At 47.6% G+C, this 24,554-nt stretch overlaps 1 protein-coding gene across 1 annotated transcript in view; it reads right to left on the reverse strand.

Annotated features, from left to right (window-relative positions):
* The window catches only part of sfxn2 (sideroflexin 2), a 164,120-nt gene that overhangs the window by 60,420 nt on the left and 79,146 nt on the right, over positions 1 to 24,554 (reverse strand). Inside the window, exon 9 of the mRNA XM_070876481.1 lies at positions 22,443 to 22,509. Coding sequence (XP_070732582.1) covers positions 22,443 to 22,509 — 67 coding nt within the window. The remainder of the gene's footprint in view (positions 1 to 22,442; positions 22,510 to 24,554) is intronic.

The following is a 24,554-nucleotide window of genomic DNA, read 5'->3' on the forward strand; positions in this document are numbered from 1 at the left end:
TTTTAATTTTATATTGTTTGTTTATGTTGATTAAATGTTGTTGCGACCAGGCAGCTGTAGCTGCTGTCCCGCATGTGAGACATCTTGCAGGTCCCAGCAGACCGTCTGTACGTGGCACAGGGGTATGTTATGCTTAAGGGAAGGTTGTTTACTGGTTGAATTAAGATATTGATTTGGATTAAATTGGAATAAGGTTAATTAACCTATTAAAACCAGACTTCCATTGTGGCCACGATGGAACTCGGGTTGGTGTAAATTTGTGTGGAAGCTACTAGTCCGGACATGTGGCGAAACACATCAACAAATTTTAGAAAGAAACTTTATTAACATGTATGAAATTATTTTGTAGAATGTTTAACCAGTGATACCTGATGTTTTATGATTCAGTTTGTGAAAGAATCAAAGGGGGGATTGATAGAGAATTCAAACAGGCTGCATTTAGACAGGTTGAGAAAACACAGACTCCCATGTCTATGTGCAGTTCAGCATGTTGCATTAAATCATCAATCAACTTGACATTTTAGGACCTTGGGTAGCGAGCCAATTAAAAGGTTAAAAGACTATTAATTGAGCCAATAAGGTCAAAGGCGGCGAGTTCTTTTCTGTAAATTGAACCCGGTATAAATACAGCCATTTTGGCCACGTGATATCAGAAGGACAAAGACCTGGCTTAAAGCCAAGAGCTTGTTGCTGCGGCCAAAATAAAGTGACATTAAAACTACAATCAGAGTTTGTATTTCATTGGAAATTAATAGATCTAACATCTATAAATATATTAAGAGCAAGAGGATGACTAAAGAAAGGGTCGGGCCTATTAGAGACCATGAGGGTAATCTGTGTGTGGAGGCGGAAGATGTCGGTATGGTTCTTAATGAATACTTTGTGCCTGTTTTCACAAAAGGGGCAATGCAGATACTGCTATCGAGGAGGAGTGTGACATTCTGGATGAAATAAACATAGTGAGAGAGGAGGTATTAAGGTGTTAGCAGCTTTGAAAGTGGATAAGTCCCCAGACCCGGATGAAATGCATCCCAGGCTGTTGAGCGAAGCAAAAGAGGAAATACAGAGGCCTTGACCATCATTTTCCAGTCCTCTTTGGATTAAGGCAGGGTGCTGGAGGACTGCTAATGTTTATGAAGACAGAAAGCGATAGGGCAAGTCATTACAGACCTGTCAGCCTAACCTCAATGGTGGGAAAATTATTGGAAAAAATCCTAAAGGACAGGATACATTTAGAAAGGCAAGGATTAATCCGGGACAGTCAGCACGGATTTGTTAAGGGAAGATCGTGTTTGACTAACCTGATTTTTCGAGGAGGTAACTAGGAGGGTCGATGAGGGCAGTGTATGTGATATAGTGTATATGGATTTTAGCAAAGCTTTTGTTAAGGTCCTACATGGCAGACTGGTCATGAAGGTAAAAGCCCATGAGATCCAGGGCAAAGTGGCAAGTTGGATCCAAAATTGGCTTAGAGGTAGGAAGCGAAGAGTAATGGTTGATGGGTGTTTTGGTGACTGGAAGGATGTTTCCAGTGGGGTACCACAGCGCTCAATACTGGGTCTCTTGCTTTTTGTGGTATACATTAATGATCTAGATTTGAACATCATCATCATCATAGGCAGTCCCTCGGAATCGAGGAAGACTTACTTCCACTCCTGAAGTGAGTTCTTTGATGGCTGAACAGTCCAATACGAGAGCCACAGACTATGTCACAGGTGGGACAGATAGTCGTTGAGGGAAGGGGTGGGTGGGACAGGTTTGCCGCACGCTCTTTCCGATGCCTGCGCTTGATTTCTGCATGCTCTCGGCGTTGAGCCTCGAGGTGCTCAGTGCCCTCTTGGATGCACTTCCTTCACTTAGGGCGGTCTTGGGCCAGGGACTCCTAGGTGTCAGTGGGGATGTCGCTCTTTATCAGGGAAGCTTTGAGGGTGGCCTTGTAACGTTTCCTCTGCCCACCTTTGGCTCGTGAAGGAGCTCAAAGCAGAGCACTTGCTTTGGGAGTCTTGCGTCTGGCATGCGGACTATATGGCCTGCCCAGCGTAACTGGTCGAGTGTGATCAGTGCTTCAATGCTGGGGATGTTGGCTTGGACGAGGACGTTGATGTTGGTGCGCCTGTCCTCCCAGGGGATTTGTAGGATCTTGCGGAGACATCGTTGGTGACATTTCTCCAGCGACTTGAGGTGCCTGCTGTACATGGTCCATGTCTCTGAGCCATACAGGAGGACGGGTATTACTACAGCCCTGTAGACCATGAGCTTGGTGGCAGTTTTGAGGGCCTGGTCTTCAAACACTCTTTTCCTCAAGCGGCTGAAGGCTGCACTGGCGCACTGGAGGCGGTGTTGGATCTCATTGTCAATGCCTGCTCTTGTTGATAGGAGGCTCCCGCGATATGGGAAGTGGTCCACAGTGTCCAGGGCCATGCGTGGATCTTGATGACTGGGGGACAGTCCTGTGCAATGAGGACAGGCTGGTGGAGGACCTTTGTCTTACGGATGTTCAGCGTAAAGCCCATGTTTCGTACGCCTCAGTTATTACGTCGACTATGTCCTGGAGTTCAGCCTATGTATGTGTGCACATAGGGGGGGTATGATTAAGAAGTTTGCAGATGACACTAAAATTGGCTGTGTAGTTGACAATGAAGAGGAAAGTCATAAACTGCAGAAGGATATCAATCTACTGGTCAGGTGGGCAGAACAGTGGCAAATGGAATTTAATTCAGAGAAGTGTCAGGTAATGCACTTGGGGAGGGATAATAAGGAAAGGGTATACACATTAAATGGTAGGCCACTTAGAGGTGTAGATGAACAAAGGGACCTTGGAGTGCTTGTCCACAGATCCCTGAAAGTAGCAGGCCAGGTGGATAAGGTGGTTAAGAAGGCATACGGAATGCTTACCTTTATTGGCCGAGGCATAGAATATAAGAGCAGGGAGGTTATGCTTAAATTGTATAATACTCTGGTTCGGCCACAGCTGGAGTACTGCGTGCAGTTCTGGTCGTCGTATTATAGGAAGGACGTGATTGCACTGGAGAGGGTGCAGAGGAGATTTATAGGATGCTGCCTGGAATGGAGAACCTTAGCTATGAGGACAGATTGGATAAGCTGGGTTTGTTCTCCTTGGAACAGAGGAGGCTGAGGGGAGACCTTATTGAGGTGTATAACATTTTGAGGGGCCTAGATATAGTGGATAGCAAGCGCCTATTTTCCTTGGTGGAGGGGTCAATTACGATGGGGCATAGGTTTAAGGTGGTTGGTGGAAGGTTTAGAGGAGATTTGAGGGGAAGCTTCTTCACACAGAGGGTTGTGGGGGTCAGGAACTCATTGCCTGGAAAGGTGGTAGAGGCAGAAACCTTCACCACATTTAAAAGGTGCTTGGATGGGCACTTGAAGTGCTGTAACCTGCAGGGTTACGGACCTGGAGCTGGTAAGTAGGATTAGACCTCTTGTTGGCTGGCGCAGATACGATGATAAGTATTTCAGGGGATCTAATACGGCCAGAGTGATCTCCTGGAGTAATTCTGATCGCCTGGATGAGTCAGAGAGGAATTTTCCCACATTTTTTTTCCTCAATTGGCCTGGGTTTTTATCTGTTTTTTTGCCTCTCCCAGGAGATCACATGGCTCTGGTTGGGGTGGAGTGTAGAATGTTTCAGTGTAAGGGGTGTTGCAGTTGTGTGGGGCAGACTGGTTGGACTGGGTGCTCATTACCTTTCTGCCATTGTTCATAGGTTTATATGTAACCTTCAGGGCTGCTGACCGAGGGCCGTGTGGCTCTTTGTCGGCCGGCGCGGACACCATGGGCCGAGGTGGCCTCCTTCTGTGCTGTAAATTTCTATGTTTCTATGATACTAGAACTGAGAAGTTTATACACGTCAGGAAAGACTGAACAGGCCCCGGCTCTTTTCTCTTTTCTCTCGAAAAGCGAAGGCTGAGGGTGTGACCTGATAGAGGTCAAGGGTCTAATAGGGTAGACGGAGTGATGTTTCCACTTGTGGGGGGAGACAAAAACTAGAGGCCAGAAATATAAGATAGTCAGTAATAAATCTAGAGAGTGGTTAAAATGTGGAACTCGCGACCACAGGGAGTAGTTGAGGCAAATATTAGAGATGCCTTTAAATGGAAGGTAGATAAACAGATGAGGGAGAAAGGACAGGAGGTGATGCAGATAAGATTAGATGGAATGGATTGGGAGGAGGCTCGACTGGAGCACAAACACCGGTTCGGACCAGTTTCTGTGCTGTACATTCTCTGCAATTTACTTTCTGTTTTACAATTAAGGCTCGAAGTTATTTAGCTCCTCTGGTGGTTGGCAATGTGGGCACGCAGCTCACAGGCTTCCACTTACGCTCCGGGGAGGTGGCGGGGCAACAGAGGAGGGGGCGGGGCAACAGAGGAGGGGCACGGCTATAGAGGAAGGGGCGGGCAACAAAGGAGGAGCGCAGCAACAGAGGAAGGGGCGGGGCAATAGAGGAAGGGGGAGCGCGGCAATAGCCGAGGGCTAATTTTCCCTCCTCTCTATCCTTGCCTCTTTCCCAATGAGAAGGAGGTTCCCAGCCATCGATTGGCACCCATCCATTGGGCCAAGATCTGACTTCAAGGTGCGAGGAGCCGCAGGGGTAAACCAATGTTCTCGCTAAGGTGTGCGCACGGCGGGGCAGTGATCGGAAAGCTCCCGTGCAGGCCGCTCACTGGCTTCTCCGCTATAAACACCGCAGAGATTTGAAAGTTCCACGCATCGCAGGAAACAGGCCACGCAGAACAAAGCGCAGCTTACAGGGAGCATCGATGTACTCCTGCCCCGTGCACTCAACCTGTTTTTAAACCTCACCCCAGCGATTTTATCCTCCTCCCAACACACAGATTCATATACAGTTACAACTCCATGGGTGTGTAATCTCCTCCAACCCCACAACAACCCCCCCACCCCCCGCCCTCCCCCGAGATCTCTGCGTTCCTCTAATTCTGCCCTCTTGAGCATCCCTGATTATAATCACTCAACCATTGGTGGCCGTGCCTTCTGTTGCCTGGGCCCCAAGCTCTGCAACTCCCTTCCTAAACCTCTTCGCCTCCCTTTCCTCCTTCAAGACGCTCCTTAAGACCTACCTCGCTGACCAAACTTTTGGTCACCTGCGCTAATTTCTCCTTATGTGGCTCGGTGTCAAATTTTTTAATCTCGTAATGCTCCTGTGAAGCGCCTTGGGGACGTTTCACTAGGTTAAAGGCGCTATATAAATACAAGTTGTTGTTGTTGATGTCAACAGCCCTTCAGTATCTTGTCAAACTTGGCCATTGTTCATACGTGAGCCCAGACAATGAGGCTGTTGTGCCATGTTGTGGCTTCACAGCATGGCTCAATTCTGTCATCGCCCAAGCAGCCCTTTTCCCGCAGGGATCACTAGATTAGGGGTTGGATTTTCGGCTTTGCTGATTTCAGGGCGGTAATGGCGGCGGGGCGGTAAAGTTAGCGCCGGGGAACAGTTTGCGTCTCAGTCAGAAAGATTCGTCAGCCGGGCCCTGAGTCAGGGGGCGCAGGCGCTAAGGGAGGCGTTGTACATCTCGCTTGGGGCGGTAGCATGGGAAACTCCCGCGCTAAAGGGCTGGGCCGGGAGCGCTCCGAGAGACGCCTGGGGAGAAAAGAAAACCTGGAAAAAAAAACCCACAAAAACATTCCCAATACATAGCCTACCCCACCACAACGTAAGCCGCAAAAAAAAACTAAAAGAAAAAACAATCACACTTACCTTAGGGCGGCATTACTGGCCTCTCTGCAGCCAGTTTTGGCTCGACTGCAAAACCGGCCCTGAAACCCTCTCGCGGGGACTTGGAGGCTGACTGCCCGCCCAGAAGACCTCACCGCCGCTATTGCCATCACTCCGGGCCGCAAAATGGAGCGCAAAGGACCGGAAAATCCAGCCCCAATGATTAGGAGCAACAACCCTGACCACATTTTATCTCCCCCGTCCCCCTGCCACGTCTCGAACAAAGAGGTCCATTGTAGAGACCCAACCATAACCACGGCAGAGAGAATGTAAATCCGTGCAGACCAGGGAGCAATACTGGAACCTTTCAGTCTGCAGGATTCCCATTTTATTAAAGCGGCTTTTAAATTAGATCATTACAAAAGATCATTATTCATTCCCCAATGAACGAGAGCACTAGCTTTACAGCGAAAACTCCTGCTTTCTGTTACGGGCCAAGAACCATGACGTCAAAAAAGCTGCACGGAAAAGCTTATCGACCATAATCTTGACAGCGATAGAAAAATTAGCAGCAACAACAGGACACTGAGGAGCGAGAGACAAACTGGAACTCTCAGCCACTTGGAAAAAAAAAGGAAGATCATTCCAGGCATCAAACACAAACCACCTGGGAGAATGGATTGCCTCCAGCGTGCAAGGTTTCAGACAACATTCATAAACCTCCGGAGATTGGACTCCTAAGGCTCATGATGTCATCTGAACCCCTTGAGCAGGTTACACCCTTGTAATGGCATTCTGAGCCATCTGCTATTCTCTGGGGAAAAAAGCAAACTGCAGTCCCCATTAAGATAGGAGTGTGAGTGAAAAGCTGTTGCATTTAAAAAAAAATGATAAATCCTTCAATTTTAAAGAAAAGATGGCAGCCATGATCTTATTGAATGGCAGAGCAGGCTTGAAGGGCCGAATGGCCTACTCCTGCTGCTTATGTTATCACGACAAGAAGTAGTGTCGATCGACATTTTGAGCGCCCACTACCTCAATTCCTCCCACTCACAGCTGCACAATTAGTTCTCCGTTCTCTCACTAACATTATTTTTTACGTTTGTTTCTGCCACCTGTGCGCTGATTAACTAAATCTTGTTTTAGCACAAGTCCCACTTACCCATCACCCCTTATGCTCGCTGACCGACATTGGCTCCCGGTCCGGCAACGCCTTGATTTCAAAATCATCATCCTGGTTTTCAAATCCCTCCATGGCCTCACCCCTCCCTATCTCTGTAATCTCCTCCAGCCCCGTCCCCTCCAGAGATGTCTGCGCTCCTCTAATTCTGCCCTCTTGAACATTCCCAATTTTAATCGCTCAACCATTGGTGGCCATGCCTTCTGTTACCTGGGACCTAAGCTCTAAAATTCTCTGCCTAAACCTCTCTGCTTCTCTTTCCTCCTTCAAGACGTTCCTTAAAATCTGTAGTGTATTTGCTTCATGGGTTCTTTGCTTAGGAATTCACAACTACACATTTGTTGTAAAGAATTTGCCAAGGTTTAATACCAAACTGAACACCACCAGATCATCCACCAGGCTCACAACTGCGCGCCTCATCATGGGGAACCTGAACTCAATTAACTGGGGGTTTATTGAGTCACGTGACTGGTCACAATGCAACAGCTCCACAAGCCTGGGAGCACACTCACAGGCGCATACATCACAAATCCTACCTCTCTGACCAAGCTTCTGGTCACTTGCCCTAATTTCTCCTTTTGTGGCTCGGTGTCAAATCCTTTGTCACATGGCTCCGGTTGGGGTGGAATGTAGAATATTTTGGTGTAAGGGGTGTTGCAGTTGTGTCGGGCGGACTGGTTGGGCTGGGTGCTCTTTACCTTTCCGCCATTGTTCATAAGTTTACATGTAACTATCAGGGCTGCTGACCGAGGGCTGTGCGGCCCTTTGTCGGCCAGCGCGGACACGATGGGCCGAAATGGCTTCCATCTGCGCTGTAAATTTCAGTGTTTCTTCTATGTTTCTATAATACTCCTGTGGAGTGCCTCGGATCGTTTCATTACGTTAAAGGTGCTGTACAAATACAAGTTGTTGTTGAACTGGGGACAACTTTGCAGTACAGCACAGAAAAGGGTGGACCAGGGTATCAGCAGGCGAGCTAGAGTAAGGGTGGATAAACGTCACGATGGCCAGTGCACCAGTGCAGCCTCAGAGGAGGCGAGGGCCCAGGGGCAGCACAGGCCAGCCCACACTCCGATATGTGTGCGCACTAGGTCTGTGCAGCAGAGCAGGTCTCCAGTTGTCCTGGTTAACCCTTGCCACAGAACCAAGTCCTAACTCTGTCAAGCCTGTGTGGTGGCTGGTGTGCAATGGCCACCACACGTTAAAAAAATCCATGCACAGGCATCTTCCACCCTAAAAGATGTAGTTTGCGACTTGGAATATTAGTTCGGGATCTGGAACATTGTGAGCTCGTCCCTTTTTGGCGTGGAAGCAAGTCATCCTCGCTTCGAGGGACTGCCTATGATGATGATGATGATGATACAGCCTAGAAGGTCAGTGGGTGCCTAGCTTTCTTTCGATAAGATGTTCATTTTACTGAAATCAATATCTCTCTCCATAAGCAACGGTGGAGCGGGGGGGGGTTGGGTAAAACTGAAAACAAAATGGTGTGTTGTTGGAGAACTACTGCACAGGGGGAGGTGGAGGAGGGAAGAGGGAAAGGCAGTGGTGGATTGATGATGATCACAGGCACAGCGAAAGTCTCAGCAAGCCAAATGCAAGCCCAGATTGGGACTCCGTCAGAGGGGAGCCTCCGAAAGATCCCAGATTCAGCCTCACAAAAACAGCGGGCGGTCCCACAATCCAGAAGAGGCTGGAGATTCTTGCATTCTCACCGCTCTGGGGACCGACTGATTCTGCGTGGAGTCTGTTTTGGTTGTTTTGAGTCTGGGACATTGCTCATTGAGCAATTAGCTTTCACAATATAATGTAATTATGCTGGAAGCAGCAGGAAAAACAAGACCTTGATCTATTCATCGAGCTGCTGCGTCTCTAACAGTAATGCCAAATTACCCTTCAGGACTCGAGAGCCCTCAGTGGAGTCAAGTCCGACTATTTGACGCACGACGAAGAGGGAGGAAAACAGGGAGGCTTTGTTAACCATAGCACAGATAACCAGCTGCTCACAGTAGACGCATCACCAGCGTTTTCCTGTCTCCCCCCCCGCCGTGCGGCAGCCAATGGGGAAAGGGCAACTCCGGCGTAATAAACGCGAATCAGCTCCGGAGTGACCGAATAGTTATTTCTGGAGGCAGAGCTGATTATCTGCCGAGCAACACCCGTAGATCTCGCCTGCCTCGAGCCAAAGAATGATCAGTAACATCTGGGTGCGGCTTCTTTCAACAACACTCCTTGAAAAACATTGTTGCCTCTCCCTGCAGACTCAAAGTTCTACTTCCCAGTCGCATTGCCAGAAAAAAAAATAAACCCTCATCTCCCGAGGGAAGCATTCCGTGCCATGGTGACATCAGTCTTGTTGGTGTAAAGTGCTAATCAGTATGGTCACCGGGAGGAAGCCGACCTATACATTCATAAAAAAGACTTGAATTTATATAGTGCCTTTCATGACCACCGGACGTCTCAAAAACACTTTTCAGCCAATGAAGTACTTTTTTGACCTGCGGTCACTGTTCTAATGTGCGAAACGCGGCAGCTTATTTGCGCACAGCAAGCTCCCACAAACAGCAATGTGATAAGACCAGATAATTTGTTTTTACATAGAAAATAGGTGCAGGAGTAGGCCATTCGGCCCTTCGAGCCTGCACCACCATTTAATAAGATCAAGGCTGATCATTCACCTCAGTACCCCTTTGCTGCTTTCTCTCCATACACCTTGATCCCTTTAGCCGTAAGGGCCATATCTAACTCCCTCTTGAATATATCCAATAAACTGGTATCAACAACTCTCTGCAGCAGGGAATTCCACAGGTTAACAACTCTCTGAGTGAAGAAGTTTCTCCTCATCTTAGTCCTAAATGGCCTACCCCTTATCCTGTGTCCCCTGGTTCTGGACTTCCCCAACTTCGGGAACAATCTACCCACATCTAACCTGTCCCGTCCCGTCAGAATCTTGTATGTTTCTATGAGATCCCCTCTCATCCTTCTAAACTCCAATGTATAAAGGCCCAGTTGATCCAGTCTCAATAGCAAGAACGTCCTTCCTCAGATTAGGAGACCAAAACTGAACACAATATTTCAGGTGAGGCCTCACCAAGGCCCTGTACAACTGCAGTAAGGCCTCCCTGCTCCTATACTCAAATCCCCTAGCTATGAAGGCCAACATACCATTTGCCTTCTTTACCGCCTGCTGTACCTGTATGCCAACTTTCAATGACTGATGAACCATGACACCCAGGTCTCATTTCACCTCCCCTTTTCCTAATCTGCCACCATTCAGATAATATTCTGTCTTCGCATTTTTGCCCCCAAAGTGGATAACTTCACATTTATCCACATTATACTGCATCTGCCATGCATTTGCCCACTCACCTAACCTGTCCAAGTCACCCTGCAGCCTCTTAGCGTCCCCTCACAGCTCACACCACCACCCAGTTTAGTGTCATCTGCAAACTTGGAGATATTACACTCAATTCCTTCATCCAAATCATTGCTGTATATTGCAAAGAGCTGGGGTCCCAGCACTGAGCCTTGCGGCACTCCACTAGTCACTGACTGCCATTCTGAAAAGGACCCGTTTATCCCGACTCTCTGCTTCCTGTCTGCCAACCAGTTCTCTATCCACATAGGTATATTACCCCCCAATACCATGTGCTTTGATTTTGCAACCAATCTCTTGTGTGGGACCTTGTCAAAAGCCTTTTGAAAGTCCAAATACACCACATCCACTGGTTCTCCGCTGTCCACTTACTAGTTACATCCTCAAAAAATTCCAGAAGATTTGTCAAGCATGATTTCCCTTTCATAAATCCATGCTGACTTGGACCGATCCTGTCACTGCTTTCCAAATGCCGCTGCTATTTCATCCTTAATAATTGATGCCAACATTTTCCGCACCACTGATGTTAGGCTAACCGGTCTATAATTACCCGTTTTCTCTCTCCCTCCTTTTTTATAAAGTGGTGTTACATTAACTACCCTCCAGTCCATAAGAACTGATCCCGAGTAGATAGGCTGTTGGAAAATGATCACCAATGCATCCACTACTTCTCGCGCCACTTCCTTAAGTACTCTGGGATGCAGACTATCAGGCCCCAGTGATTTATTGGCCTTCAATGTTGGTTGAGGATAAAATATTGGCCCCAGAACACTGGGAATAATTCCCCTGCTCTTCTTCTAAATAGTGTCCTGGGATCTTTTACGTCCACCTGAGACGGGGCCTCGGTTTAACATCTCATCCAAATGACAGCACCTCCGACAGTGCAGCACTCCCTCAGCACTGCACTGGGTGTGTCAGCTTAGATTTTTGTACTCAAGTCTCTGGAGTGGGACTTGAACCCATGATCCTCAGACTTAAGAGGCGAGGATGCTACCCACTGAGCCATTGGCTGACACTGCATTATTTTTAGGTCAAGAGGGATCAAAGTTCAGCTTGTTGGCATGAGGGGTTTCGAAACTGAATGGAGCAGATATCTCATCCTCTGCAACAGATGCCCTGCTGAGCAATCGCAGTTTACAAAAGGGACAAGGTCTGATTAACGCAAGCTCGAGGAACAGCACCTCATCTTTCATTTAGGCACTTTATAGCCTTCTGGACTCAAAATTTTCAACAATTTCAGACCACAACCTCTGGCCCTATTTTTTTCTCTTTCCCCCTTTTTTTCTCTTACCCGTGGCAGCTGGTGATGATTCTGCCATTAACACCCCATCTAGACTCATCTTTTGCTTCCTAACTTGTGCTATTACCATCTCATTTTTGCTCATCATCCCTTTTGCCTCTCTAATCTCTCCTGCCTTCCACCCTAGCACAGACCTTCCCTTTTGTTCTTTCTTCCCCTCCCCCTTTCCCTGCCCCCTGCACTTCCTTAAGAACCTGTTACATCTCGAACTTTTTCAAGTTCTGACTAAGGGTCACAGACCCATAAGAAATAAGAGCAGGAGTAGGTCATACGGCCCCTCGAGCCTGCTCTGCCATTTAATACGATCGTGGCTGATCCAGTTATGGACTCGGGTTCATGTCCCTGCCCACTCCCCATAACCCCTTATTCACTTATACAGCAGAGATCTCAAAGCGCTGGAGAAGTACCACCAGTGCTGCCTCCGCGAGATCCTGCAAATCCACTGGGAGGACAGACGCAACAACATCAGTGTTCTCGATCAGGCCAACATCCTCAGCATCGAAGTACTGACCACGCTCGACCAGCTCCGTTGGGCGGGCCACATTGTTCGCATGCCCGACCCAAGACTCCCAAAGCAAGTGCTCTACTCGTAACTCCTGCATGGCAAGGGAGCCCCAGGTGGGCAGAGGAAGTATTTCAAGGACACCCTCAAAGCCTCCTTGATAAAGTGCAAAAAGACCCGAAACATTGGCCCTGAAATTTCGTTTTACCTTCCCGAGGGCATTTTGGAGAAAAAATACGCATCCACCTTAAGCTGCTGCCCAGGTTTGACTTTCCAATGCTGAGGCCTCCTTCGACTGCGATTCGCAGCGCGTGCACGTCGGGACGTGCGCAGGCTTCGAGCTGGAGTCACATGGCTCTGGGCAGCCAATTAGGTAAGGTACCTAGTAATAGGAGTTCCGCAGGGTCCTAAACTCCTAATACTATGATTGTGATAGAGCCCGAAACACCCAAAACACAGCACCAAACACCCAAATCACTAATAAAAAATAGAAAATAATTACACTACATTCATTTAAATTAAAGTTATTAATGTCTTAAAAAAAAATGTCCCGATTTTTAAAAGTTTTTAAAAATAAACTTACCACGGGGAGGGTTTCTAATGATAAAATATGTTTTAATAACTTTATTTTTTATGTTTGTGTTTTTCAAAACACTTGCGCCTGTAAAAGTAAGCTATGCACCTGCTTTTACAGGCGCAAGATTTTTGAGGACATTTGTAAGCGTAAATATCGGAAATTTCCACCTACAAGTGTCCTCGCTCCCGAGATGCGGCCATCTGTCAAGCCAGAAACTTGACAAATCGTAAATGCCGGTTTCCAGCACATGCGCACTGGAAACCGGCATTTCTGGTGCTTTCCCGGGTCCGTAGGAACTCCGTATGGGCCCGGGGAGGCCGGAATTTCAGGGCCAATAACTCTGGTTTTTCTCTCCGCACCACAGATGCTGCCCGACCCGCTGAGCATTTCCTGCATTTTCTGTTTTTAGTTCAGATTCCAGCATCCGCAGTGTTTTGCGTCGGCGGAGTTCTGATCGTCGCTCCGCCTCACCACCGGCGGTGAGACTCCCTGTACAAGCGAAGGCGAGGTGCAGCCAACGTCCTTCGTTGGCGCGGCAACATAACACGGGATATAAATGCGATTTGATTTTCTGAAGCGTTTTTTTTTGCTGCTGGAACTGTTATGTATTAATGCTTGGGGGGGGTCACCAGGCACCAAAGGGCGCCGCTGTTGGAGGTCATCGGGCTGTACGCATGTGGCATGTGTGCTTGGTCACCTGTATATAAGCTGGGTATCTTTGTCACGCAGGCACTCTTGGGCTGGAATAAAGATGGATCAGGTTGCACAGGAGTGAGTTTACAGCAACCAGACTCTTGAGTCATTACAATTGGCGACGAGGTAATTTAAGAACCTTCGCATGCACAATGGGCACTGTTAGAATCCTGGAGAGATTCGTGGAGGGCGAGGATTGGGTGGATTTTTTGTCGACCGCCTGGATCAGTATTTTGTGGCCACCGGCATGGAGGCAGAGGCCTATGCAGTTAAGTGCAGGGCAGTTCTCCTCATCGTTTGTGGTCTGAAAATTTACAGCCTCATGAAGAATCTTCTCTCGCCTGTACGTCCGGTGGAAAAAGAGTACGAGGAATTGTGTACTTTGGTGGGTAACCATCTGAAGCCACAGGAGGGGATCATCATATCACGCTCCCGTTTCTACACACATGTTCGTGCAGAGGGCCAGGTCGTGTCGGGATTTGTCGCCAACCTGCGATGTCTTGCTGAGCTGTGTAAGTTCGGGAACATGCTGGAAGACATACTGCGTGATGTCTTCGTGATAGGCATCAGCCATGATGCAATCCTCAGGAAGCTGTTGGCTGCAGAGACGCTGGATTTGAAAAAGGCCATCGCGACTGCCCAGGCATGCATGACAACGGATGATAATTTGAGGCAGATATCATCGACGAGTTGGAGTTCCACAATAAATACTGTAAACAAGATGGCGTCGTCTTCAGGCAGAGCTGCTTACGCAAAACCTGTCGCTGCTCTGAGCCTGCCAACTGGTTCGATCCAGATTTCACCCTGTTGGTGTTGTGGGGGCAATCATCGGCCTCATCAGTGTCGGTTTAGACAATACTCATGCAAAGGATGTTTGAAAGTGGGGCATCTTCACAGGATGTGTCCACAACGGAGCAAGCGTGGTGCGGCTCACCACGTGGTTGATGAGGACCAGTTCAGTGATGGCCCGGATATGCAACCCGAGGAGGAAGTGAATGGACTGTATTCGTTCCTGAACAAGAGCGAGCCGATAGTCGTTAATGTGAAGTTGAATGGTATGCCTGTATCAATGGAGCTGGACACGGGTGCGAGCCAGTCGATAATGAGCCAAAGGACATTCGACAAGCTGTGGGACACTAAGGCTGCGAAACCGAAGCTGAGTCCAGTCAATGCCAGGTTGTGTACTTACACTAAGGAACTCATACCGGTGCTCGGCAGTGCAGCAATCGAGGCGTCATATGACGGTGTGGTTCACGAGCTACCATTATGGATCCAGGTAATGGTCCAACGCTGTTCAGCAGGAATTGGCTTGAGAAAATCAAGCTGAACTGGAATGATGTCAAGATGTTGTCCTTGGCGGATGATACTCCCTGTGCTCAAGTATTGCAAAAGTTTCCTTCTTTGTTTGAACCGGGCATTGTTAATTTTAGGCAGCCAAGGTGTAGATTCACCTGGACTCCAATGCAAGGCCTGTCTATCACAAAGTTCGGTCTGTTCCATACATCATGAGGGAGAAGGTTGAAATTGAGTTTGACAGACTCCAGCGTGTAGGGATCATATCACCGGTCGAGTTTAACGAGTGGGCTAGTCCCATTGTTCCTGTGTTGAAGAATGATGGCACTGTCAGGATTTGTGGAGACTACAAGGTTACGATTAACTGATTTTCGAAACAGGATCAGTATCCGTTACTGAGGGCTGATGACCTGTTTGCTATGCTAGCTGGTGGAAAGACGTTCACGAAACTGGATCTGATGTCAGCCTATATGACCTAGGAGCTTGTCGACACTTTGAAGTAACTCACCTGCATCAACACCCATAAAGGACTGTTCGTCTACAACAGATATCCTTTTGGGATTCATTCGGCTGCAGCCATATTTCAGAGGAATATGGAGAGTTTACTGGTCCATTCCTAGAACTGTCATGTTTCAAGGTGACATTCTGGTCACAGGTCGTGACACTGCTGAACATCTGAACAATCTTGAAGAAGTGGGACTCAGGCTGAAATGCTCGAAGTGTGTATTCATGGCACCTGAAGTTGAATTCCTCGGGAGGAAGATTGCTGCTGATGGCATCAGGCCCACTGATTCGAAAACCGAGGCCATCAAAAATGCACCCAGGCCTCAGAATGTGACAGAGCTGCGTTCGTTCCTTGGGCTACTCAACTACTTTGGTAATTTCTTACCCAGATTGAGCACTTTACTAGAGCCACTACATGTGTTACTAAGGAAAGGCGACAACTGTTTCTGGGGTGCGTCTCAAGATAGATCCTTTGAGAAAGCCAAGAATCTGCTATGTTCAAACAAATTGCTGGTTCATTATGATCTGCGTAAGAGTCTTGTATTGACCTGTGATGCTTCATCATATGGGGTTGGCTGCGTACTCCAACAAGCAAATGAATCGGGCAAGCTACAACCTGTTGCGTATGCTTCGAGAAGTCTGTCTAAAGCGGATAGAGCTTACAGTATGGTAGAGAAAGAAGCTTTGGTCTGTGTGTATGGGGTAAAAAAAATGCACCAGTAACTGTTTGGTCTTCGTTTTGAACTAGAAACGGATCACAAGCCACTCATTCATTGTTTACGGAAAACAAAGGTATTAATACCAATGCATCGTCCTGCATTCAAAGGTGGGCTGGCATTGTTTGCCTATGATTACGTCATCCGTCATAGACCTGGTACTGAGAATTGTGCCGTTGCACTGAATCATCTGCCCTTACCCACAACTGAGATGGAGACACCTCAACTTGCAGATCTACTGTTAGTAATGGATGCTTTTGAGAGTGAAGGAACCCCTGTCACTGCTCAACAAGTTAGGATCTGGACCAGCCATGACCCTATTTTATCGGTTGTGAAACGGTGTGTACTCAGTGGTGATTGGTCTGCCAAACCTATGGAGATGCGTGATGAGACCAAACCTTACAACCGTCGCAAGGATGAGCTGTCCATTCAGTCAGACTATTTACTGTGGGGTAATCGTGTAATCATGCCTAAGAAAGGTAGAGAAAAATTTGTACGTGAACTTCATAGCACTCATCCTGGTATTGTCATGATGAAGTCCATTGCTAGGTCTCATGTATGGTGGCCTGGAATTGACTCTGATCTGGAATCACGCGTGCATCAGTGCAATACTTGCATGCAGCTAAGTAAAGTACCAGCGGAATTTCCGCTGAGTCTTTGGTCATGGCCATCCAAACCATGGTCAAGGATCCACATTGATTTTGCGGGCCCGTTCCTAGGAAAGATGTTTTTTGTCGTAGTAGATGCATATTCTAAGTGAATAGAGTGTGTTATTATGTCATCCAGGACGTCTACAGCTACCACTGAGAGCCATTGCATCATGTTTGCTACTCATGGTTTGTCTGACATTGTTGTAAGCGACAACAGATCTTGTTTCACAAGTCTTGAGTTCCAGGAGTTCATGAAGCTCAATGGCATCAGACATGTGAGATGAGCTCCATTCAAGCCTGCTGCTAATGGTCAAGCAGAGCGTGCCATTCAAACGATCAAGCAAAGTATGAAACGTGTAACTCAGGGCTCACTGCAGAGCCGGTTGTCATGTATATTGCTCAGTTACAGGTCAAGATCTCATATGCTTACTGGGGTTCCTCCTGCTGAACTACCGATGGAGAAATCTCAAGATCAGGCTTTCTCTTGTTCATCCTGATTTGAATGATTGTGTTGAAAACAGACGTCAAAGTCAGCAATGGTGTCATGAGCGTGTTGCCGTGTCACGTGACATCTCGGTCAAAGATCCGGTTTATGTACTGAACTATGGTCAAGGTCCAAAGTGGATCGCCGGCAGTGTTACAGCCAAGGAAGGTAACAGAGTGTTTATTATCGTGCTCAAGAATGGGCAAACATGCAGGAAACACCTTGACCAGGTTAAACTGTGGCACACTGGAACCGAGTGAGGAAGATGCAGTCAGTGACCAACCAACCATTGTTCACTCATCAGAGGACTCTGCTGACATTACTGACTCTGAACCTTCAGTCTCTGATGTGGTCATGACCACTCCCATCAGATCGATTACTCAGCCCTCAGTCTCAACGGACTCACAACGCTCGCCCAGAGTCAAAGTTGAACTGAGACGATCAACTTGTGAGAGAAAAGCCCCAGACAGTATTAATTTGTAAAAAGACTTGTTAAGATTTTAAAAGGGGGATGTTGTTATGTATTAATGCTTGGGGGTCACCAGACACCGGAGTGCGCCGCGGTCAGAGGTCATCGGGCTGTACGCATGTGGCATGTGTACTTGGTCACCTATATATAAACTAGGTGTCTTTGTCACGCAGACACTCTTGGGCTGGAATGAAGATGGATCCGGTTGCACCTGAGTGAGTTTACAGTAACCAGACTCTTGAGATTCAGGAACAGATTCAGGAGCTGTGTAGCCCACCGACCAACCAACCAGCATCAGTTCCTGCAGTGGATACCGAGACCGGATGCACTTCAAAGGTCTCCAGCCCCCTGCGGGAGAACACAAGGCCAAATGTGGACAGGAATTTCTGGGCTACAAGCCAGATTCACCTGCTTTGTAAACACATCGCTGAGCTGGAACATCCAGCAATGTGCAGGAAATGGAAAAGCTTTTTATAGAAAAGACGGCAGCTTATTATAGAGATCACTCTGGGCTAGAACCTCCGCTCCCATCTTTCTTCCTGCTCATCGAAAACGGCAACAAGTACACAAACCTGCCTCATGGCACTTTGTGATGCAACGACTAAAGCAGCCTGTAATGTATTTGCTTCATGGGTTCTTTGCTTAAGAATTCATAGCAACACATTGCTATTAAGAGCTAGTTGGTTTATTACAAAAGGTTTAACAATCATGCTGCACAGGACACCCTCAAAGCCTCCCTGATAAAGTGCAATATCCCCACTGACACCTGAGAGTCCCTGGCCAAAGACCGCCCTAAGTGGAGGAAGTGCATCCGGGAGGGCACTGAGCACCTCGAGTCTCATCACTAAGAGCATGCAGAAATCAAGCGCAGGCAGCGGAAAGAGCCTGCGACAAACCCTTCCCTCAACGACTATCTGTCCCACCTGTGACAGGGACTGTGGTTCTCATATTGGACTGTTCAGCCACTTAAGAACTCATTTTAAGAGAGGAAGCAAGTCTTCCTCGATTCTGAGGGACTGCCTATGATGATGACATTACCAGTTCATCCACTAGGCTCACAATTACATGCCTCATTATGGATGACCTAGACCCAACTGGCTGGGATTTTATTGAGTCTTGTGAACATCATACGACTAGCTAAGCCACTCACAATACAACAGCTCTTCAAATATTTTGGGTTAAAACTTTAAATCAAGTGTCCCCTTTTGTAAGGGCACAAAAATCCACAAATTAACTAATGAACATTAAAGGGAACCGTACAAATCAAATTAAATTATAAGCTCTACAACTATTTTAGTAAAACTATAAATCAAGTGTCCCGTTTAAAAGAAGGCACTAAAACCGAAAAATAAACAAATTAAACTTTGGACATTAAACAAATCAAATTAAAATTTGGTTGCCGGGGGTGATGATGCACTCCAGTCCCTCCGGTGCCCACCTCTCGCGGAAGGCCGCGAGCGTACCGGTGGACACCGCGTGCTCCATCTCCAGGGACACCTGGCTCGGATGTAACCACGAAAGAGAGGCAGGCAGTCGGGCTGAACGACCCCCTCTTGCCTGGACTGGTTAATGGCCATCATGGCCATGCCCAGGAGCAGTCCTACGAGGAGGCCTTCTGACCTGCCCGCTCCCCTCCGCACAGGGTGTCCAAAGATCAGGAGTGTGGGACTGAAGTGCAACCAGAATTTGAGGAGCAGCAACTTCAACTAATGGAAGAGGGGCTGCAACCTCACACACTGTATATACACATGGAACATGGACTCTTCCAGACCGCAGAAATTGCAGGCGGCCTGGTAGTTCGTGCACCGACTTAAAAACCAATTGCACGGGACTGCTGAGAAACTTGTTGCCACCCACTCTCCTCTCTGGATAAAGCATGCCCACTTTTTAATATTCCATTGGTTTATGGTCGGAGTTTAAAAAAAATATATAAATAAAAACTCCCCGAGTTTATCCAATCCTCGTTCTATGCTGAGTTATCTCACTTTAGGTAGCTAGGTAGGGCTCTTGCTTCTGATCACGCTCCAGGAACCGAAGCTGGTAGTTAGGTGCGCGTGGATATCAGAGAAGGGCATGATTGAGCCTGCAGGAACAAGCTCCCACTGAAAAGGGGTGTGGGCGGATATAGCTTAGGCTGCAATTATTGCCCATCGAGGGGCTGCTCAATCTGACTGGCTTGCTAGGCCACTTCAGAGGGCATCAAGAGTCGATAACAACAACAACTTGTATTGATATAGCGCATTTAACGTAGTGAAATGTCCTAAGGCGCTTCACAGGAAGTATGATGAGATAAAAAATTAGACACATGAGGAGAAATTTACAGCACGGAAGGAGGCCAGTTCGCCCCATCGTGTCCGCGCCGGCCAACAAAGAGCTACCCAGCCTAATCCCAATTTCCAGCCCTTGGTCCGTAACCCTGCAGGTTACGGCACTTCGGGTGCACATCCAAGTACTTTTTAAATGTGATGAGGGTTTCTGCCTCTACCACCCTTTCAGGCAGCGAGTTCCAGACCCCCACCACCCTCTCGGTGAAGAAATTTCCCCTCAAACCCCCTCTAACCCTCCCCCCAATCATGTTAAAATATAGGGGCAGGTGACAAAAGCTTGGTCAAAGAGGTAGGTTTTAAGGAGCGCCTTGAAGGAGGAAAGAGAGGTAGAGAGATGGAACGGTTTAGGCAGGGAGTTCCAGAACTTGGGGCCGAGGCAAGAGAAGGCACGGCCACCAATGGTTGAGCGATTATAATCAGGGATGCTCAGGGGGGCAGAATTAGAGGAGCGCAGACATCTCGGGGTGGGGGTTGTGGGGTTGGAGGAGATTACAGAGATAGGGGAGGGGTGAGGGCCATGGAGGGATTTGAAAACAAGGATGAGAATTTTAAAATCGAGGCGTTGCTTAAACGGGAGCCAATATAGGTCAGCAAACAGAGGGGTGATGGGTGAGCGGGACTTGGTGCGAGTTAGGATCACGGGGCAGCTGCGTTTTGGATCATCTCTAGTTTACATGGGGTAGAATGTGGGAAGTCAGCCAGGAGTGCGTTGGAATAGTCAAGTCTAGCGGTAATAAAGGCATGGATGGGGGTTTCAGCAGTCAACCAAATGGCAGGCTGGAATCAGATGTAGACCGGACTCAGAAGAGGTGGCAGCAATGTTCCCACTAAGCTGGTAGTGGGTGCGCGTGGATATCAGAGAAGGGCATGATTGAGCCTGCAGGAACAAGCTCCCACTGAAAAGGGGTGTGGGCGGATATAGCTTAGGCTGCAATTATTGCCCATCGAGGGGCTGCTCAATCTGACTGGCTTGCTAGGCCACTTCAGAGGGCATCAAGAGTCGATAACAACAACAACTTGTATTGATATAGCGCATTTAACGTAGTGAAATGTCCTAAGGCGCTTCACAGGAAGTATGATGAGATAAAAAATTAGACACATGAGGAGAAATTTACAGCACGGAAGGAGGCCAGTTCGCCCCATCGTGTCCGCGCCGGCCAACAAAGAGCTACCCAGCCTAATCCCAATTTCCAGCCCTTGGTCCGTAACCCTGCAGGTTACGGCACTTCGGGTGCACATCCAAGTACTTTTTAAATGTGATGAGGGTTTCTGCCTCTACCACCCGCATGGTCGTTTTTGTTCGGGTGTCAGCGAGAAAAATTATCAGATTTATCAAATTCAATTTCACAGTGCGATTCAAACTCGTGACCTCTGGGTTGCAAGTCCAGTGCCATAAATTGCCAAACTCCGTAAATAACGGGAGCTTGCGCAAGGCACTGGGGGGGTTGACAGGCATCCAGGGAATAGTAACCAGCAATGACATAGGGGGCATAGGTTAAGAATAAGGGGCCGCCCACTTAAAACAGAGATGAGGAGGAATTTCTTCTCTCAGAGGGTTGTAAATCTGTGGAATTCGCTGCGTCAGAGAGCTGTGGAAGCTGGGACATTGAATAAATTTAAGACAGAGATAGACAGTTTCTTAACCGATAAGGGAATAAGGGGTTATGGGGAACAGGCAGGGAAATGGACCTGAGTCCATGATCAGATCAGCTAAGATTGTATTAAATGGCGGAGCAGGCTCGAGGGACCATATGGCCTACTCTTGCTCCTATTTCTTATGCTCTTATAGTTTCAGAATAAGGGGTCGCCCATTTAAGATTGCGCTGAGGAGGAATTTCTTCTCCCTGAGGGTTGTGAATCTTTGGAATTCTCTGCCCCAGAGAGGTTGGGTCATTGAATATAGTTAAGGTGGAGATAGACAGATTTATGAACGATAAGGGAGTGAAGGGTTATGGAGAGCGGGCAGGGAAGTGGAGCTGAGCCCAAGATCAGATCGGCCATGATCTTATTGAATGGCGGAGCAGGCTCGAGGGGCCAAGTGGCCTACTCCTGCTCCTATTTCTTATGTTTCTTATATAAGGACTCAATGCCAGCAGCAGAGCTGAGAAAACTGGAGAGAAGAGATGGGGGAAATAGTGGGTAACAAGGGTAACCACTTGCATTTATATAGACCTTTAACATCCGAAGACATGAACCAATGTGTTTTGAGGATCCAAGGCTAATGGATCGAAACTGGAAAAGATGCTGAAGAGTCTATGGATGTGATCCAAGTGTTTAAAATCCTGAAGAGAATTGGTGAGGCGATCCAAGTGGGGGGTCACCATGATGCGATATAATGCGAGGGCTCTCGATAGTTGCTAGTTTACGAAATAGTCACATAGCACTGCGAGCACTAAATTGGTTGAGATATTCAAAAACTAGTGGACCTGCTCCAAATTTAGAAAAGGAACCAGAAGTATGTGGGCTTAATGCCGAGGAAGCAAGACACTGAAAACAGGGGAAGAGTTGAATAAGCATCTAAATTAACAATGAGCCGATAGGACTGAACTGTTTTATCTCAACTACATCGTCTGCCATCTTGGTCCATTACCTCATTTGCGGACCATCTCCTGCCTAACCAAAGATGGATCGGAGCTATCTACAGATTCAAATGGTGTTTATTTAGATACTTACTCATTCCTGGAGCAGCCATGGTAACTCTAGAGATCACCACTTGCGTGATACCCTTTACAGCAGCATTCTAAAACACAAATGTACACAGACGGCCTCAGAAAGGGAGGAATCAGATGACAGGATTTTCACTTTCCACATAATCTTTAAAAACATCATATACAAGCACACGTGCACACAGGTCATTCCACGATGGGCAAGGCTCATTACATGAACCTGTTGTACGGTAGAATAGCAGTTCGGTTAATGGACTAATAATCCAGAGGCCTGGACTTATGATTCAGAGACACGAGTTCAAATCCCACCACGGCAGCTGTGGACTTTAAATTCAAAATAATTCAATAAAAGTCTGGAATTAAATTGCTAATTTCAGTAATGGCGACCATGAAACTACTGGATTGTCGGCGAAACCCAGCTGCTTCACAAATGTCCTTTAGGGAAGGAAATTTGCCGTCCTTACCCGGTCTGGTCTATATGTGACTCCAGACTCACAGCAACGTTGTTGACCCTCTGAAATGGCCCAGCGAGACACTCAGTTGTAATAAATCGGTACAAGCAAGTCAGCACTGTGGGAGTACCTTCACCACAAGGACTTGCAGCGGCTCACCACCACCTTCTCAAGGGCAACCTTCCTGTTGTGCACGCTGGGCCGGGAGTTTGCCAGCTAATTCCAGAGATCAGGAAAGCCCCAGTGCTACCCTTGATCCTTGATCTCCGCAAGATCCTGCAAATCCCCTGGGAGGACAGACGCACCAATGTTAGCGTCCTCGATCAGGCCAACATTCCTAGCATTGAAGCACTGACCACACTCGACCAGCTCCGTTGGGCGGGCCACATTGTTTTACATGCCTGACACGAGACTCCCAAAGCAAGCGCTCTACTCGGAACGCCTTCATGGCAAACGAGCCAAAGCTGGGCAGAGGAAACGTTTCAAGGACACCCTCAAAGCCTCCTTGATAAAATGCAACATCCCCACCGATACCTGGGAGTCTCTGGCCAAAGACCGCCCTAAGTGGAGGAAGAGCATCTGGGAGGGGGCTGAGCACCTCGAGTCTCATCGCTGAGAGCATGCAGAAGTCAAGCGCAGGCAGCGGAAGGAGCGTGCGGCAAACCAGACTCCCCACCCACCCTTTCCTCCAACCACTGTCTGTCCCACCTGTGGCAGAGACTGTATTTCTCGTATTGGACAGTACAGCCACCTAAGAACTCACTTTTACAGTGGAAGCAAGTCTTCCTCGATTCCGAGGGACTGCCTATGATGATGATGCTCAGAGGTGTACAAGAATGGCCCATTGACCACTTGTCCGCCAGTGGTCTTTCACTGCTCCCGATGCTGGGGATGCCCCTGCCTCCCACTCAGTGCCTCCCCCTATAGACAGGCCGAGGCAAGCGACTTGGCAGAATAACATAAAATAAAACTGCGTGAATCATCTCACCATTCGCAACCTGTGCACTGGCTCTATAAACCGCAGCATAACAAGAACCGGTAAAATATATATATATATTTTATATACGCACACATATTTTAAAATCTAAACAATGGGCAAGACTACTCAAAATATACTGACAGAATAACTACCGATTTAAAGTAGTGAGGGGAATAAAGTGATGATGACCAAGAAGCCATCTTCACGAGGGCCCAGTAACAGCCAAACCTGCCAAAAAGAGCTGTGGAGTACATTTGGCTGACTGTATAATTAGTAAAACTTTGACAAATCCTAAATATAATGAACCAATATTGACATATTGCACCATCATTTATATATTGCACAGATTATCTGGTCATTATCACATTGCTGTTTGTGGGAGCTTGCTGTGCGCACATTTGGCTGCCACGTTTCCCACATTACAACAGTGACTGCACTCCAAAAAGTACTTCATTGGCGGTGAAGCGTTTTGAGACGTCCGGTGGTCGTAAAAGGCGTTATGTAAATGCAACTCCTTTTATAAACAAAAATTGCTGGAAATGTTGCCTTTATGTTAACTACATTGCTGCCCTCCCTCCTTAGAGCAGAGAAAGAACCAAGCGGAGGCTGGGACCAGACTACCTTTAAGGCACTTCCTCAGTTGAATGCAATCTCAGTATTTTGGGTTTGAATCTGGGAACTGATATTT

The sequence above is a fragment of the Pristiophorus japonicus genome, chromosome 3 (genome assembly GCF_044704955.1).
Source record: "Pristiophorus japonicus isolate sPriJap1 chromosome 3, sPriJap1.hap1, whole genome shotgun sequence".
In the NCBI taxonomy this organism is placed as follows: Eukaryota; Metazoa; Chordata; class Chondrichthyes; family Pristiophoridae; genus Pristiophorus; species Pristiophorus japonicus.